Source organism: Centroberyx affinis, unplaced genomic scaffold (genome assembly GCF_046629955.1).
Source record: "Centroberyx affinis isolate AG114_WGS23_722 - 3 ecotype Tasmania unplaced genomic scaffold, CSIRO-AGI_Caff_v1 ptg003130l_1, whole genome shotgun sequence".
Lineage (NCBI taxonomy): Eukaryota > Metazoa > Chordata > Actinopteri > Beryciformes > Berycidae > Centroberyx > Centroberyx affinis.
Genome location: NW_027281192.1, coordinates 13198 through 31776, shown reverse-complemented (window position 1 = coordinate 31776; position 18579 = coordinate 13198). Strand labels below are relative to the sequence as shown.

Here is an 18579-nt window from a genome sequence, read left to right as displayed (position 1 = left end):
TGTGTGTGTGTGTGTGTGTGTGTGTGTGTGCATGTGAATGAGCGTGTGTGTGTGATCTTACCCGTCTTTGCAGGACAGGTCGAGGTGTGTGTGGATGTCCTGGAGGACGTCTTTAAAGAAGCGCAGCCTCTTGCGCTCGGCCTCCTGTGTCAGGTCAAAGACCTGCTCCATGTCCTCCATGTAGCGAGGGTTACAGCGGTTCAGCTCGTCCAGGGCCTTCTCATAGCGCTCCTTCGCCTGACACACACACACACACACACACACATAGAACATACTGAATATTACTGGGGGTAGTACACAACCCTGCGTCAAAGATGAGGATAATGAAATGTGCCTCAATGCCATCATGCCATTTGACAAGGTTAACAAATTTAGGAGGGATTCAAATTTTCAAGCAATGTCCAGAAATCCTCTGAGGTGGATGAAGGCAATGTGCAGACCTTGACCTGCGTTCACACTGCGAGTGACTTGGTCGATGAGCCGAAAAATAAAATGACTTCACAGCTCACCATTGACCCCAACAGTGGATGCAACCATTCTCTAAGCCTCGTTTTTGAGCCGTTTATCCCTGTCGTCTTTCAAATAAAAGTTGTACAGAACTGGGAAGCTTTGATTGGCTGGAATCAACTTAGTGCATTTTGTATGCGCCAGGTGAAACAAAATCACAATGGTAGGGAAACAAGGAAGTGTGGAAATTAAATTGGCTGTTGATGACTGATGACCGTGAGAGATTCAGCTGTGGCCAACTTTTCTCAGCCGACGAGCTTGTTGACCGTCCATATGGTGACTTCCATTGACTTGTTGATTGTGTTGCTGTGAATGCGGGGTTAGTTTTGTTCTCTAAACTTCCCCGGATTTGAGGAATAGATGTTGGATATGATCAAATATGATTGAACGCACAGAGGTGTGCATCCACACAGGCACACAGCTACACGCAAGTCCTTTAGAGAAAGATCTACCATTGTTTCCACCCAATTCCTAAATGGTAAGTCCATGTACTGACATTATGAAACTGAAAGAGTGAGGCAATACATCCAAGATTGGAGAAAAAAATGACTGGATACAATACTCACTTCAATTTAAATTAGTGTTTCGTAGTGTGTGCCCTGATAAATAAGTGTGAGTATGTGAGTACCCCACCCACCCCACCCACCCCACCCCCAAATTTTGAATGTGCTACCTCACTCGAATTTCAGTAGTCTTATTGGATTTGATTCCTTTGGCCCAGCACTACACAAACAAGAATTCCATTGTTGAAGCACTCTTCTCTATGTACAGACTATCCATTATTCTGAATTTGTTTAAGCATTTCCCTATTTTCAATTTAGAATTTCCCTCTTTGGAGGCTGGAGCGCTTGGTTTTGCATTGGGAAACCAAGCAGCGGTACACTGGTACAGTGAAGACAGTAACACACACACACTTGCCAGCTGACAAGCCTGGTCATGTCTGTTTCATAGTTAAAAACACACACACAAGTATGTTTTGCTGGACTCACTGACACACCCACACTAGGAAGAAGTGGAGCTATTCTTCGGGCAGTGTGTGTGTGTGTGTGTGTGTGTGTGTGTGTGTGTTTAAGTGTACCTTCTCGGCCTCCTGGCTGCAGCGCTCCACCCGGGTGGTGAACTTGCGGACTTCCTCCTGGGACTTGGAGGGGTCGGCCTTGGCGTGCGTTTCCCTGGTGACCGCTGTCCGCTCCTCTTTCCTGGCCTGGTGGTAGGTCTTCTTACTGGAATCCACCTAAACACACACACACACACACACTCCAGTTTAGTTTGGCACGGATCCATACAGTTTGCTCATCTCATTACCTATACAACACCTCAGGTCTTTCTCAAAATGCATTCTTGTGTTCATTCTTGTATTTGACGCAATATCGGACAGCCGAAGTACAATTCCAAAACAAAACAACAGGAGGACATGAGGACGGGTAATGAGCCAGGAAGTTTACTTGCCAAACGAGGATGTACTGGATGGTGACATGGACAATGAAAATGAATAGGAAGCCCCATTCATTGAGAGAATGACGCATTACGTCCAAACAGCGCTGTAGTCTATAGCAGTGGTTCTCAACGTGGGGTCTGGGGACCACCAGGGGTCCTTGAGGGGGTTCCAGGGGGTCCCCAGCAAATTGATTAAGTGTTAAACTTCACCATTATTTCATTTACAAGAAGTTAACACAATTAGAGAATGTAGAAGAATGACTATTTTTATCTTAGTTTCACTGTTATCTGTTATGCGATACAGATAGTCATGGAATTCTGGACAAAATCATTTCTAACAATTAAAATATTCTCAGATTTGGGTCTGAGAGACAAAATCTCATCAAATGGGGGTCTGTGGCTCTAATGTTGACTAAATTAGGGGTCCTTGATAAGACAAAGCTTGAGAATCACTGGTCTATAGTACAGTGGCGGTTGAATCAGCTGGGGAAAGGAACAGCTGTGCATCTTAATTGATTACGAGACATCAAAGTTTGATATTCACCTTGTTCTTGGTGCGCCCCAAAATCCTTCAGTACCCGCTTCCATTTTAAAGTTCTTTTAATATAATATTATTAATAACAGGTTGGCTCTAAAAAGGGTCAGGAGGTGGGTGGGATCCATCACAATAACCACTTGATACTAGGGGTGTCACGATTCTCCAAATCCATGATTCGATTTAAAAAAAAACGTTTTTCAGCACTGACGGCTATGCCATTGTTAGTGGGCCCATTATTCCGAAACCCCGATAGTCCCAAAAATGTCCCATTGGACCGAAAACCCATTTGTCCCGACAGCCTGTTATCCCGAAAACAAACGCCCATTGCTCCGAAGGCCCATTGCTCCGAAAATACACACTCTCCCTGTAGTTAAAAAGATAATTTAAACAAACATTCCAAATAATAATTATAATGACGCTACGCTACTGACAAACATCAGCAGCCCCTCAGGCGTGTCTCACCTCCTTCAGCTTGCGGACCCAGGGTTTCTGGGCCTTGCGGAAGCCGTCGTCGGCGTCCTTGGTCTCCCTGAAGCCTCCCATCATCTGCTTGTGGAAGGCGTCCTTCTGCCAGTTGCGCACCTTCTCGCTGTCCTCTCCTGCCAGCCGCTCCCGGAGCTCCAGATGCAGCTCGCTGAGCCGCTCAGCCGCCTGCATGAAGGCATGCCACGCCTTCTCCAGCGTACCATACTGAGGCCCTGGGGATAAAGGGGGGGGGGGGATATATTGTTAAATCTACATGAAAGACACAATGTCGAAAAGCGTCAGTTTTAAACAATAAAGTCAGCATTATGTATTGATGTATGTATTATTATTAATTATGTATTAATCCATTACTTTTGCTGAACAATCTATACTTAGACCAGTTATTTGACCAATAACTCAATTAAACTTAAAATTGAAGTGATGAATGATGTGTTTGTGTGTAACAGGCAGTTGGAGAATTGTCATCAGTGGTTTGTGCTCTCCAATTGTTTCTAATGCAAATCAGCTTGTTTCTTTTTTTTTTTGGGGGGGGGGGGGGAGGTGGTTAATCAAGGTACATTATTTTGATAGCAGTGGAATAATCTGCCGTATTTCAAGATACTGTCACTTCTATTCGATTCTAGAAACCAAAATAAGATTTAAGGACTCAATACCAGATTAAATTTGTGAAGATGAACATTCTTTGCAGCGATTGAACATCTCTCTGTGTGTGGAAAAAGGCTTTGCTGTGATTTCTGACATGTTAAACGGGGCTCCTGGGATTCTTTTTTTAGTACTTGGTCAATTTTTCTGATCCCATGTTCCAGCCCAGTGTGTGCAGTGCTTCCATCACCTTTCTCCACGGCGCCCCTCCATCTCTTGGCCCAGTCGCTGAGCTGCAGGGCGTAGCTCTTCTCTATCTTCGCCCTCTCCTGGAAGCAGCTGACCAGCTCATTACACAGCCGGTGGCCATCGTCCACCCGCTTCACCGTCCTCTTGTAGTTCCCCGGCTGTACACACACATACACACACATACACACAAAATGAAAGAGGTTGACAGAAGCAAGGCTGTGCCCCTTTTTCAATACAACATGTATTGTGGTTGCATTGCATTCTGGTCTCTCTCCTGCTCCTGTGGGTGGAGAAAGTGGTCTCTCTCCTCTTCTACGATGGATTTCTCCCTGTATGATTGTTGAACGTCTCTCGGTGCAAAATGGCGGCTCTAGAAAGAAGCCCTCGCTCTTTGATTCTGAGGGACTGACACCAAAACCGCTGATGTTTTCGATCCTGAAACATTTTCTGCGATCAAGCTGCTGGAAGTATTTGGACGTGATGCCATATCGCCACGTCATTTGGCCAGTTATCCATGGGAAGAAGAAAAATACGCCAAATAACAAAAAGGGACCCAGGAATGCAGAGTACATCGCCAATACCTGTTTTTTTAACAAAAGTTAGTTGTTAAAGTGTTTCACGGTGCATTTTTTCTTTAATAGGGTTCCTTAGTTTCCAAGCTGAGTGAGAGAGAGAGAGACAGAGAGAGAGAGAGATATGAAGGTGTGTGGTTTTACTGAGCGAGTGAATGAAGCCAGAGAGTCAGTCAGCAGGGACTCATTATGTGTCTGTGTCTCTATCTAAACACCACAGACCGCACGCTGCCTTATCTATCTGCAGAGCTTCAACACCAGCCAACCTGCTGCTATAACTCTCTGTACTGATAGCCTAATTTCAAAGGGCTTCTCAATAGCAAACAAGATATTTTGAGCATAAGCACACATCCTGGGGCTTGATGAGGGCCGCATGTGAGCATGAGTGTGTTGTTGTCTCTCTAAACTACACTAGGACGAACAAATGTCCTCACATGGATGGAAAGATGAAGGCGTTATTTTAGAATTAGGGTTAAGATTAGAATTAACCTAGTTTAGGTTTAGGATTTGGGTTAAGGGCAAGATTAGAATTAGGTTTAGGTTAGGGTTATGGTTAGTTTAGGGTTAGGATTGGGTTTAGAGCGGAAGGATTCCTCCGGTGTTGATGACAGTTAGTAGCCTGGTGTCTGGAGTCTGGTGTTTCCCTCGTCAACGGCTTGTTCTCGCTCGGAGAAACAATCGAGCCAATCAGAGCCTTCGTGGGCGGGACTAAAGCTGGCGCGGCGGTTTTTCATTGCCGTTTTTCGGCAGAATAGATTTGTTGAAATCACCCCCTTGACCAACATACTGTCTTTGCAAAAACAATATTATCGTGAAAATCGACCGACATTCTTGGTGAAGTTGGTAAATGTCTGGCTAACCCTGGATGTAGAGGCTAACTGGCTGCAGCATCACTGACTGAAGTAATGTCAGAGCGGCCGGATACGTCAGTCGCTAGTGATTGGTTCAGATACATCAGTCACTAGTGATTGGTTCAGATACATCAGTCACTAGTGATTGGTTCAGATACATCAGTCACTAGTGATTGGTTCAGGGAAAATCAACCCCCCCCCCACACAGAAAACGGCTAACGAGGAGGAAATCTTCTGGGGTTAGGGTTAGGGATCAATGTAGTCAATGAAGGTCCTCACAAGTCTCAAAATGCAAGTGTGTGTGTGTGTGTGTGTGTGTGTGTGTGTGTGTTCCTACCTCCCAGAAGCTGTCGCAGCTCCCCAGGTCGCTGAGGTCTCCATTGGAAGACATTTTGGGGTCTCCCTTACAGCACGGAATGGTGGCGGCTAGAGGAAAGACTGGAGAGAGACAGAGAGAGAGAGAGAGAGAGAGAGAGAAATGGTTAGACACACACACACACACACACACACACACACAGCTGGACAAAAACTGCATCCAATTCCCATTTTATTACATACAGTGCAATTAGGGATTTAATAATTGTGATATCTCCTTGAGACAGACACATATCGCTGGTTTCAGGTGAAAACCTTGCCTCTCCAAAATTGCCTCTACAAAAAATTTTTGGAAACTAAGAAAAACAGCCTTGACCACCATACATTTTTGAGTTGAATTGGTTTGGAAAAGCTTTCATAAACCCGAGGGTTGTAGAAAGAACTTCCTCAGCCCATAGAGGAGCCTGTAATCCTTCGACTGTTGTGAAAACATGAAAATCACCAAAATTAGAGTTTAGAGGTTTTCACCCGACAGCATTCATATGCGTTTCACCAGAGCGGTCAGAGTGCAGCCGCTTCCCAGGGATTCAGGGTGCGATCGGCCCTACAGTTTGTTTTCGTTGGTCCGAACAATATTTGAAAAGTTCACTTTGGAACATTTTGGCCCAAATCCAACTGAACCAGGACTTGGAGTTTTGGTGACCTGTCATCCCGTGAGAGTAAAGGTTTTGGCAGCCGGGGAGCGGGGGAGTCAAAACAACTGACTTGTCTGTGCTATTCTCCACAGTTTACCATCTCTGGTCTTCATACCAGAGAAGAACACAGATGTCAGTATCCATCCATACACCCATAAAACCATACGGATCACCGCTTGAACAACAAACAACATACTCATAAAACCAGATGTTTTGGGGTCATTTCCTAACCTGACGCGCCAGATGGTTTGTTACACAGAACCATCTGGGAAGTCGTCCTTGGAAACTGTCTGGAAAAGGGCAGGCGCTTTCAAAAAATACTTGGCAGGTGATTGGATGAACCATCTGTCTATCACCGTCTATCACGGGCTTACTTCAACCAATCAGATCTAACCATATGACGTAGGAGGACAGCGCCGAAGAGGAAAGACAACAACAAACTATGTAGTTAGCATGTCAGTAGACGATTCTTGCCGTCTTTATAAGGAAAATTTGCGCATAAAGGGCACTCTTACTCTCCAGTTCAGAAATAACTGATGTTATAGCAGCATCTACGCTAGCCTCTTTAGGAGCCGCCATTATTGTAGCTTCATAACTTGAAGCCTGGCAAGATGGATTCTCGCGTGATCGTGATCTCGCGAATCCAGCTGCCTCTCAAGGTAAGTCATTTCCTGGAGTTGGTACGAATACATTCTCACTTGTAACGAACCACACTACAATTAACTCGGACACGGACCAAGACCCGCATTTTTAGGCGTCTCGGTGCGGTTGTTTGGTGCCACCTGAGAACGAGTGGCACTCTTCTCACCTGTCCAAACGAACTGGACCGAGGGAGGAAACGACCGGAGTTCGATTGAACCGGCCCAAACATGCTCGGTGTGAACGCACCCTCTGCGATTTTCCTCAAGGACGCTGCTAAAAAGGAATAGACGGCGTCTGTTGCGGGGATCAAACCCGTGAGTCCGCCCGCTCCGCCACACCGAGCACACAGCCCGCCGCAGCCTCTGGCACACCGCTGCTCCACGTCAGCCGACACGGGGCAGAAAGCCTGGTAGTGAGGCTTCGCCGCTCGCTGCCCACAAGGCTGTTTTCTCCACACTGCCCGCCAGTTTTCCTTTTGCACACAACTGGACTGTCTGTGTCCGACAAACACTGATGCACTGTCACACACATCCGCTCCATTACTAAAGCAGGAATCCATGTCAGCGAGTCCTGTTCCTACACAATGGGTTTCATTCATCGGACAAGATACGCAAACATTTGTACAGAGTCATCGCTGATAAATAACTTGCACTAAAAAAACATTTTTAACTATGTATTTACCATACGTGTTTTTACAAAACTGTCAATGATTATTGAAATGTTTTGAAATGTATTGGGTGTGTGCTGTATATTCATATTTATTTATTATTCATTTATGCAGTTTTCATGCAGTTAACTTTATTTAATAGGCACAGAAAGACAGGAAAATTTTAGTAAAGATAGTGGATGATTAAAAAAAAATTTTTGGCATGCCACAACAGTTCCAGGTTGCATTCAAACCCAAGAACTCAGGTTCAATTTTTATTATTTTTAAAGCAAAATTGTTTGGTAATGTGGAGTCATGTCAAGTATTTTATCATGAAGCGTAACTTGTGTTGTAAAAACCAAATATCAAATGGTTGTACTGTCGAAATTAGAAAAATATTGTGATCTTACATTTTGATATGACACGAGTGCTGCCAAGACAGCCGAGCTGCAGCCTGAGGAGTGACTTGTGTCCTGGGACTAGACCGAGGACAGCACTCCCACCTCAACATGAGCTTCTTCAACTGTGCAGCCCTGCGGTGGATCTGCTGCTGAACCCTGTACACAGTTCACCGTGACCTCACTTCTCTATACACCATACATCCACTTCCTGCCCGCTGCCTTCCCGTTGGACGAAACCCTCCGTCAAGGCCAGATGACTTCCTGTGCCAGACACAACAACCTGGGAGGAAGAGCGAGCCGCGGCTCAAGGTTGGGTGTGTGCAGCTTAGCCTCTATCTGACGAGAGCCCAGCACCCTGCTGAAGATCACACAGCTGCTCTGCACCGACAAGACACCATGGAAAACTGAACGCTATGAAAGTCACTTTGAAAACGGCTAGTTAGTTAGAACATGGTGGCTGCATTGCATTCTGGTCTATCTCCTGCTCCTGTGGGTGGAGAAATTGGTCTCTCTCCTCTTCTACGATGGATTTCTCCCTGTATGATTGTTGAACGTCTCTCGGTGCAAAATGGCGGCTCTAGAAAGAAGCCCTCGCTCTTTGATTCTGAGGGACTGACACCAAAACCTGACGTTTACCGCTGATGTTTTAGATCGCTGAAACACCTTCTGCTATCAGACTGCCTCGTATACAACTGGCCAGTTATCCAGGGGAATAAATAAAAAAATGCACCACCAAACAACAAAATGGGCCCAGAAATGCAAAGTACATCATCAATGTCAAAGTAGGCCGCAGTGGTCTAACGTTACCCAGGCAAATTCACAGAATATTTATCAACACACGATTATATTACTGAAAGAAAGTTATGTGAGATTATGTGCTTTTTTCTGTTTTGAAAAAAACTTTTAAATCTACTGGCCTGTTCAGGCTACTTAAAGGGCTAATCTACTGGCCCGAAGGTCTGGACATATGCCTCCCAGCCAGCAGGCTAATGGCAATGTCAAGCCGTGTGTATGTGACTATAAGAAACTCCTGGCTATTTTTCCTCCCTCCCTGTGTTTGATCATGCGCTCAAAACTGCTGTCTTTCCACTGTGAATAACAAGGGGACAAAATAAAAATGGCCACGGTAGATCGGTGCCGTTCTAGTGGCTTGGGAGCAGGTTGGTGTTAAATTAGATGCCGTGTGCAGCAGTAGCCTTGGTGAACACACACTGCAGGGAACCTGTGGGACTGAGTCTAAACAAAGATCATGCAATTAACACAGACTAAAAGACTATCACTGCCATGACAGACCGGCAAATGGCAGAGGAGTGGACACAAAATATATATGTGTGCCTGTGTGTGTGTGTTGACTTGTGCCCGAGGATGTCTGCTAGAGTGACGTTCAAGATAAGCCGTATACTGACGCTCCACAGCTCTGACTGAGCAACTCAACATCACACCTCTCAGACGGCAGCCAATCCCCTTCAGCCAGCTTCACACTGTCCTAGCACAGGTGTACACAACAGAAGGGCGACTGAGAAACTGTGTGTGTGTGTGTGTGTGTGTGTGTGTGTGTGTGTGTGTGTGTGTATATATGTCTGTGTGTCGCAGATGAGTGGAAAGTATGCTAGCAGCGGAGGCATCTGCCGCCAGCATGCTAGAACATGAGTGAGTATGAGAAACTCACTTCGCCATGACGTGCTAATTACTGCTGCTATATCCTACAGGACAGCAGGGTGTGTGTGTGTGTGTGTGTGTGTGGTGAGAGTATTTGGGTGCGGCTCATTGAAAGCCAGTTGCTGGGTTGGTCTGCTTACGTCTGTATTATCTCCGTATCGGCTAATGGTGTGCAGACACTCGCCACACAAGTCAACAGCGAGCTACCGAAACCACCAGGCTGCAGTCGCACACACCACTGCAGGACCGGGAGAACCAAAGTTTGCCACTAAACGCTTTATCTACTGTATTTCTTCTCACACACACACACACACACACACACACACACACACACACACACACAAGTACAAACACAGCTTTGGAGAATGGAAGTGTTGACTGGCTGGCAGAAGGACGGCCAGTTTCTCAGTAGAGCACTAGTTCAAAACACACAGACACAGCAGTGTATTACAGCTACTGGGCCACATTCACAAAACTTACTTAGAAAAAAGTGGGTTTTTTTGTCATTTTGATCTGATCTTCATCACCAAAATCTTCATCAAACATTTTCTTAACTCTTCTCATTTTGGTTGCTAAGAAAAAAAAAAACTTACAAATAAATGGGATTCTTGAGTTCGAATTTGTTCTTACATTTTTCCTCATAACTTTAAGATGACCTTCCACTTTTCTTAAAATTGGTGCAGTGAATAGTTATGCCTCTAATTTTAGACAATTCAGTATGTATTTCAAAGTATTAATAGTTTTACTTACTGTATCTCACATTTTAACTTAATTGTATTGTTAAACTTACCTTGCCATTATATTTATTGGGTGTATGTCACATGTCTCATGAAGAAGCAAATTAGACAGTTACACTTAACAGGCCTTTAGCCAAAAGGCAGCAACCAACGTCTGAACCTTTTCCTCTACTTAAAGTTACTTATTTAACCCTTTAACCCTAAATAATTCCCCCGAATAGTTTTATCAATGATATTGTTTGTACCATTGTTTTCTTCTCAAAGTGGATTCAAGTAGATTCAAATTTTCAAACTAACAAAGGTTATAGGCCTTACAGACAAAGTGCATTTGTCATCAAACATGCTTTTAAAAATTACTGAAAACTAATTTTCATTCCTTTAATGCTTTTTTTTTACTTTGCGGTTGCTAGGTAGGCACTATTTGAAAAGTGTGTAAGAAATGACACTAATCTTAAATAATCTTAAATACTGAGGAATTACACTCACAAGCCTTCTAAAGAACTTCCTAAAAGAACACTTTTGTCGAATCTGGCACCTTGTTCTCTACATTTAATCTAATAGAGCCATAATGGTTCCATTACCAGACACACAGCACTCAACATCTGTTTACTAGCAAGGAAGATCACTGTGAGGGGGTCCCAAGAGTGACTCTGTGTGTGTGTGTGTGTGTGTGTGTGTGTGTGTGTGTGTGTGTGTGAGAGTGTGAGAGTGTGTGTGTTAGACAGAGTGACTACAGCCTTAGCAGGCAGCAGTAGAGGGATTAGACCCTACCGTCCAGCAGACAGACAGACCAGCAGCCAGACCTCATTAGCCTGTGGACTGGGTCACTGCCCTGGAGTAGGCTACATGCTGAGCTGCACACTGCTGTACTGTAGTGCTGTAATACTGTAGTACTGTAGTACTGTAGTTACAGAACCAGCATACAGAATAGGGCATCACAAATGATTCAGAGTTACTGAATTATTCACCAGACTTTGAAAGGAATTAACGTCTTTCTGTGCACACTGCTCCTAAGTGTTTTTCACAAACCATCACTATAATATGAATATCAACACAATGCATTAACATTTTATAAACTGCCATAATGTAATGACATACTATACATCATGTCATCATAGACACAGAGGAGGCGCGAGCTAGATAGATCCAGTAATGGAAAGATGTGAATACACAGTGAGGCCAACTGACCGCAGGAAAAAAACTGACCTTATTCCCACAGCGGCCATTTTGAATTCACATCGCACTCGGAAACTACCCGCAAGATTGGCATATACTGTATATATAAAAGTGGCATCAAGTGAGGACTTCAGACAGACCTAACAGTTGTAATTAGCTAGTAATGTTAAGAACAACAACTACAACGACTACTTGAATTTAGCAGGGAAGCTAGCGTAGTTAGCTACTAGCTACCCAGGCTAGATTCTGGTAGCTATAGTGGACAAAATGCATTACCTTAATCCTTTCATTCATTTTAATACAATTTTTAGTAGGGAATCTGTGAAATGTTTGTCTGATTCCCAACGTGTACATGATGTGTATCTTATTGGTACACAACAGTAGGACATAGCTAGTCTTCCGAGTTTCCCACCCAGGAAATTTCAAAACGGACACGTGAGATAAGGAGATAAGGTCCTCAATAATTTGATATGTCCATATTCATACCAAAAACATGTGTGGAAGGGATAAAAACATCACTATAAACAGTGTTCAGTCAAAGTCAGAGTACTGTCCTTGGTTTGGGGAAAAAACATGCTGAGTGTGTGTGGAGCGGCCATGCAACGCCCATCCAGATTGACAGATCCCTCCCACCCCAGTGGCCTTGTGTGTGTGAGAGTTTGTGTGTGTGTGTGTGTGTGTGTGTGTGTGTGTGTGTGTGTGTGTGTGTGTGTGTGTGTGTGTGTGTGTGTGTGTGTGTGTGTCCTCAGAGGATGTTTACATTCCCTCGGTCACTGACCACGAACTTGAGTTCAGTTCCCTCAGTTTAACCCCCCACCCCACCCCCCCACCACCACTACCACCACCACCCAGGACCTCAGGCCACCCTGGAGGACAGGGACCTGCTGGAGCTGGGGAAGACAGTAGGGTCAGTGGTTAGAGAGAGAGAAGAGAGGGGGATGGGGTGGAGGGGGGTTATATGTGATGTAGGACCAAGAGAGTGTGATCAGAGATTTGGATCCGAGATTGGGAAATTTCCAGGAGCGAGAGATGATCTGAGGCCCTGCAGAGAGAGGGCTCTGCTGACAGGTTCCATGGGCCCTCATTTCTAAAAATGTTCTTTGACTTAGATTCTATAAAACAAATATGATAAAACACTGGACCTTACTGCCATGGCGGCCATTTTGATCTTATGCCACACTCAGGGTAGGAAACTCTACCCGGAAGAGCAGCCAAGCTATGTTCTACTGTTGTACTGGCACATCATAAACATTGGGAATCAGACTAAATGTTATCATGTCACAGATTCCCCACTGAAAAACGTATTAGAAAAGTATGGATCTCAAGAATCCAGAGGGATACAGGTTTGAAATTTAAGGTAAGACATTTGTCCCACTATAGCTAGTTACCAGAATATAGCCTCGTAGCTAGCAGCTAAGCTAGCTAACTTCCCTGCTAAATTGTTGATTTCAGAATTATGAAAAGTAATTGTAATCTGCTTTGCTGAGTTTGGCATAAGGATCATTTTGTTATAAATCATAACTTTGTCTTGGATTTAAAACATAAACAAAAAAAATCTGTGTAGGTACATTCCAAAAGAAAGACTTCCCAAAAAGAATTCCCATACATTTTCTATTCTAAAAATCCATCTTTTTCCAGAAGCAAGAGTTTAGCCAGTGCAGATACATAGATCACTGTTTTACACGTTTGACTACAGGCTAATAATATTACTGATGCTTAGTAGCATACAGTCTTTCTCAGTGTGAAACATTTCATAGTGTGGTGGTAAATTTGCAGACTTCACAAAACAGTCTCATGTTTACTATAGGTCAACAGTCCTGAAAATTGTTAGTAACATTTTCCAAAAAATGCCAGCACAACTTCGTAGCAGCCTTTCCAAAAAAGACATTTATGGAAATCACTACCATCTGCCAGGGTCTCTTTAATTCACAGTGGAAATCTAGACAAGCCCCCTAAAATGTATTGGGGGAACCCAAGAGGGGTTCAGATTGAAGTACTTTGGATTATGAATAGAGAGGAACATCCACAAAGGCCAATAAAGGAGAGGATGGACCCTCTTGCCCTTCCTAATCACGTTATAGTGAAACAATATCGACTCTGGACATCTGGAAAATATCTGTCCAATGAGTTGGAGAGAAAGACAAGGAGGTCCTCCACACTGCCGGTTATTCTGATCTAGTGTTACAAACATCTTATGTCAAAAACGTGAGCAGCTCCTAAGAAATTGGCAAGAAGACCTTAAGAAAATAGAGGAATCGCAATTAAGAACTTCTTAATTTTAGTTAATTTTTATCTTAAGAAATTTTATGTGAATCTGGTCTGTGGTCTCCTTAGCCATCTAGTCCATTAACCATCTGAAGACATCCAAAGGCTAAAGCTGACCCTTGATCCAGAACAACCTTCTGGAGGCCAGTAAACTGTCAGGCCTGACTGACAGAACACAGCAGAGCCATTGAAAAAGGGCAAACGGGATGGAAGGAACGAGACGTGACGACTGAAAGACGTCAGGAATGAGAGGGAGTAGCTTGGGATGAGCGGTGGAAACGAGGGAGGCGAAGGAGAAGACGAACTGGGGAGGGACGGGCGCTCGCCATCTCTCCATGTTGAAGGCATGTGAAACAGACACAGATATCTGCTCCCTAGCTGGGAAACAAAGGTTTATGAGCCAGAGAGACGCAGTGGGGTAGCGGGGAGGAGGGGGTCCGACAGCACATGGCAACACATTGAGAAACACACACAAGCAGCTTCTGATGTGGTTTCTACAACACAACTTATCGGCATGTGGAGCTGATTTGCAGAGCTTCAACGCAAATGAGGTAGAATTGTGTGTGCACACATACACACACCAGCTAAGTGAATCAATCACAAACACTAGAACAATCTGGAGAGATCTGCATCTAGGCTACTACAGGCTGGGAAGAGAAATAAAGGGGGTTGGGGGCGGAGGGAGAGAGAGAGCGAGCGAGAGAGATAGAGAGACAGAGGGAGATTCTGGTTGTCGGTTTATGCAGAAGTGGGTCAGGGCAGGGAGGGCGGAGGGCTGGGGGAGGCGAGACCAGGGAAGGGAGGGATGAGGAGGGAGGACGGATAGAGAGGCAGGTCCAGACCTCATAAGCTGCACTAGAAAACTCACGGTCATTAATCTGATTAATGTACGCCAACAGTTTCGCTGCAAACAGGCCTCTGTTATGTTTCTAGCTCCACCAGCATTAAGCTCCTCTGCTAGCTCACTTGCTACATTCCAGGAGAGCTTGGGTTTGCAGGGGTGTGTAGGTACACATCAGGGCCCGCAGGCTTGAAGCATTTATGAACGAGAGTGCTGAGAAAACTCTGTGCTACTTTTTTGAATCCAGCCACAGCCACTGTTGCTCTGCCAACAGCCAACTACACAACAGAGCTGGAGAAGCAGCTGTACCACACAGCGCTGCTATGTGGCTGGCTTCACTAGCCATTTTTTTTATTTTCTTTCCAAAATAAGAGATCCACCATTTGAAAGAAAATGATAATTACAACAACTGCAAAATGATTGCTAGTGTGAAAGTTGAGCACATTATGAATTACTATTAGAAGTCCTCTTAAGACATTTGCTTACTAGTTGTTTTTGAAGTTAGAAGTATCTGTGTCACCTGAAATACTAACTGAGGTATTTAAAAAAAAAAAAAAAAAGAAACATTCAGCATTTCGCCATGAACCCCTACATGGATTTGCCTGGGAAATGCCCACAAGCTGTTTTATTTAAGCCCAGTTTCCATGCTGCTGCCCATGCCATACCAGTGCTTGGCTGTGTGTGGGGCTTCTCTGAAACACCAACAGGACTTGATTCTCAATGCTTTTCTGGCCCCAGTGTCATCACAGACTCCGCGTTAGCACACACACACGCTGAGGCGAAAGATTGAAAGGATGCAGAGTGTAGTCCCTTCCCATCTTCACAGCCAGCAATATCAAGGCTTAACTCACACACACCATCGACTGAGAACTCACAAAATCAAGGTATTAAAGGATCAGCATGTAGCTGGTAGTGGATGATATTGCAAACAAAAATGCCAGGTGCGAAACACAGAAACCAATCCCGTCACACACTCAATTCTGAATACAGCATGTATGTTTACCTTGAAATGTTATCCTACTATAAAATGAGGAAAACTCTGTCCTTCTGTCTGTCTGTCTGCATCCATTTTGCTCCTCAATGGGTTGGCCAATCAATCTGAAACTGCACATGGGCATTGAGCATTGGCATAGGCAGGGACTGACGAAGCTGATTTTTACATTTTCCTAAATTTACGCAGTTTATGCGCATTTTTGGCAGAGTCTGTGCAGAGTTGTGGCGCGCACATCCCCGGGTATGGACTAGTTATGCTACTATAAGCACAACAAGCATGACTGTGCACAGTTAATCTGCCATCCAAAAAACACAGTAACTATATACTACACAGGACCAGCATAGACCAAAAGCAGACAGGCATTATTGAGGAGCAGAGCCTAGACAGCGTGACAGCAGAGACTTACCTTAGCAGAGACGAAAACAGATGGACAGATGTCCAAACGGAAGACAGCCTATGTCTCCGAGGGCCTGAGAGAGAGAGGGATAGACCGAGACAGAGAGATCCCTCAGAAATAGATGTGTGGATGGAGAAAAACAGAGAGAGGCTTGTTAGAAAGCGGTCCAGGCAGTAGCATGCGGTTAGCTCCCCTGTAGCTCGGTCTGCAGCCCAGGACCAGGCAGGCTGTTCACAACCAGCTGCCTGTTATAGGGCTAGGTGCTGGAAGGTGGCACATTCTGGGTGTCACAGTGAAATGCCACACATGGAGCCTGTAGTGGAGGGCTAATGAGGTGGCTGGAAACCAGCGGCCCCTATAAGAGGAGGTCAGAGGAGTTACCTCACACCTCTAAAATTACCTGCCTGGGAAATGACTGGGGGAGAAGGGGGACAGAGGATGAGTCAGAGGGATGTCAGCACTTCAAGACTCAATAAGAGTTCATCAGTGATTATCCAATTAATCCTTTTGTACTATGGCATTTTCAACATTTAAAGTGGTCGTTATCAATTAATTACCTCCACCAACAAGGATTCACCCCTGTTAGATAGTTTGTTTGTCTGTCAGCAGGATATCTATTTATGAACAGATTTCCATGAAATTTAGCCTAGTGGACAGACAGGCCTTGATTAGATTTTGGTTGTGATCCAGATCTGGGATTTGCGCTTTTAGACAATTATCATTTTTTAGCCAAAACTATGAAACTAACAGGGTGCCTTCAAGTTTCAGCATTTAACTGATCTACTATTCAAGTTGAATATATGACCCTTGGGTCATTGTGCCGGTTTGGTACCAGTTCCACTTTTGAATCATGATCACTTCACAGCCCAGAGCTGAGGAGCCCCCAACCCATCCTCTTTACTGGGAATACAGCTATGAATCCAGTTGGTTAGTAATGCACATCACACGCTGAAAAAATACATGCTGCTTTTTGACAGAGGTTAGATACTGGACAGCAGTGAGAGGACTGAAGCAAGGTCAGCTGTCACTGTGTAGATCAACGCTGCTGTTGCCACTGAGGCACAAAGATAGGCCTTTTCAAATCACATCCACAACAGAACATCAACACATTTCATATGGTATTCTCCCATACTGTAATGCCTGCTGATTACAGCTCCACCTGTGTCAAACTGACAATGGTACATCCAAGGAGAGGAGAGAAAACAAAATAAGAGAAGATTACAGAGAGGCAGAGTGCAGAGGAGGAGAGATTGAGCCGAAGAGAGGGACAACTCAGCCTTGTTCCCATAGACAGCTGTGCTTCCAGCCAGCCAGAAGCTCTTATTTCTAAACCACATCAGTGAGGCCATGTTGGGCCAGGACGGCCTCCATGCCAGCTCTCCAGGCTCTGCAGAACAGGGGACTCTGGCTGGAGCCTGACTTGGCACAATCTGTTGCACGTCGCATCGAGGATTGCCAAAGATTAACCCTAAACCGACTTCCTGGAGTGTTCACATTTGCCTCCAACAGCGCTACCCGAACCCTCGCTTTCTGGAAAATGCAAGCACAAAACTGATCTAGTCTAATAACATACAGCTTTAGGCTGTTGAAGGTGGTCCTTTCAGAAAATAACCTAAAGAAAAATCGTAATTAAAAAGAGAAAAAACATGTGTAAATATATATTAACGGTGATTTAAGGGATCCCTTACATTTCTCAGAATTTAATGTACATGGCTCATTTTAATTTGTCTTGTTCCTTCTATCCCTTGTGTCTTTTTAAATTTCTTTTTATCTTTTAATTCTTTGGACCCTTGTGTTATTTTTATTCCTTTTGTTCTGTTCCTTATTTTTATGTAAAGCACTTTGCAAACTCTTTTAATATTCCTCAGAATGCAACTGGCTGTGTTGCTGCATCTTGTAGGTAGTCGAAAAAAACCCAAAATGTCAGAAACTCAGAAATTAGCAATCTCACTTTACCTGCTGGGAAATTATCAACGGATAATTTGGTGTCAGATAACATGTTGTCATGATATGTGGCAAATTCTGACAGAAACAAATGAGGGACCTTTTCAAATGGTTTCTACTCTTTTTAGAAACTGGGTTAAGCTGTGGTGCCACTAGAAGCCATGGAAGCATAACACAAGACAAAGTGAAGTGGGCACCATCAAACTTCTCTTCTTTGCAGCGTATAAGAATAAGTTTGGTGTCCTAAGATAGCCTGCTTTCTCTAGTTTCTGTTTTTGGCCGTTCTGAGTGGCTTCAGACGCTGATCTCTAAAGTTTCGATATCACCAACACTGGATAAGTAGGCCGACTGGGGGAGAGCTGACACACTGGGTGGGAGTTGACGTTCTGCGTTGACATATTTCACGTTTCCATGAAATTCCACTTGGCTTGGCAGGGGGTTGGAGTCCGGGACTGGGGGCGGGTTCGGCCTCCCTGCCCCACCCCCATGGGTCCTGCTATAATAATACTCTAAGCCAGGGGTTCCCAAACTTTTTCACTCCAAGGACCCTCCATATCGATTCCCATTAACCCATGGACCACCAGTTGATAGGAATCTCATCCCAGGGGAACCACTTCTGAGAAGATTTTTTGCAATTAGATATGA

At 44.5% G+C, this 18579-nt stretch overlaps 1 protein-coding gene across 1 annotated transcript in view; it reads right to left on the bottom strand.

The window, feature by feature from the left end:
• pacsin3 (protein kinase C and casein kinase substrate in neurons 3) overlaps positions 1-18579 on the bottom strand; it is a 34283-nt gene that overhangs the window by 14652 nt on the left and 1052 nt on the right. The window contains exons 2-6 of the mRNA XM_071537821.1: positions 5560-5660; positions 3801-3957; positions 2945-3180; positions 1586-1741; positions 62-237 (exon numbers count right to left, since the gene is read on the bottom strand). Coding sequence (XP_071393922.1) covers positions 62-237; positions 1586-1741; positions 2945-3180; positions 3801-3957; positions 5560-5613 — 779 coding nt within the window. The 5' untranslated portion in view covers positions 5614-5660. The remainder of the gene's footprint in view (positions 1-61; positions 238-1585; positions 1742-2944; positions 3181-3800; positions 3958-5559; positions 5661-18579) is intronic.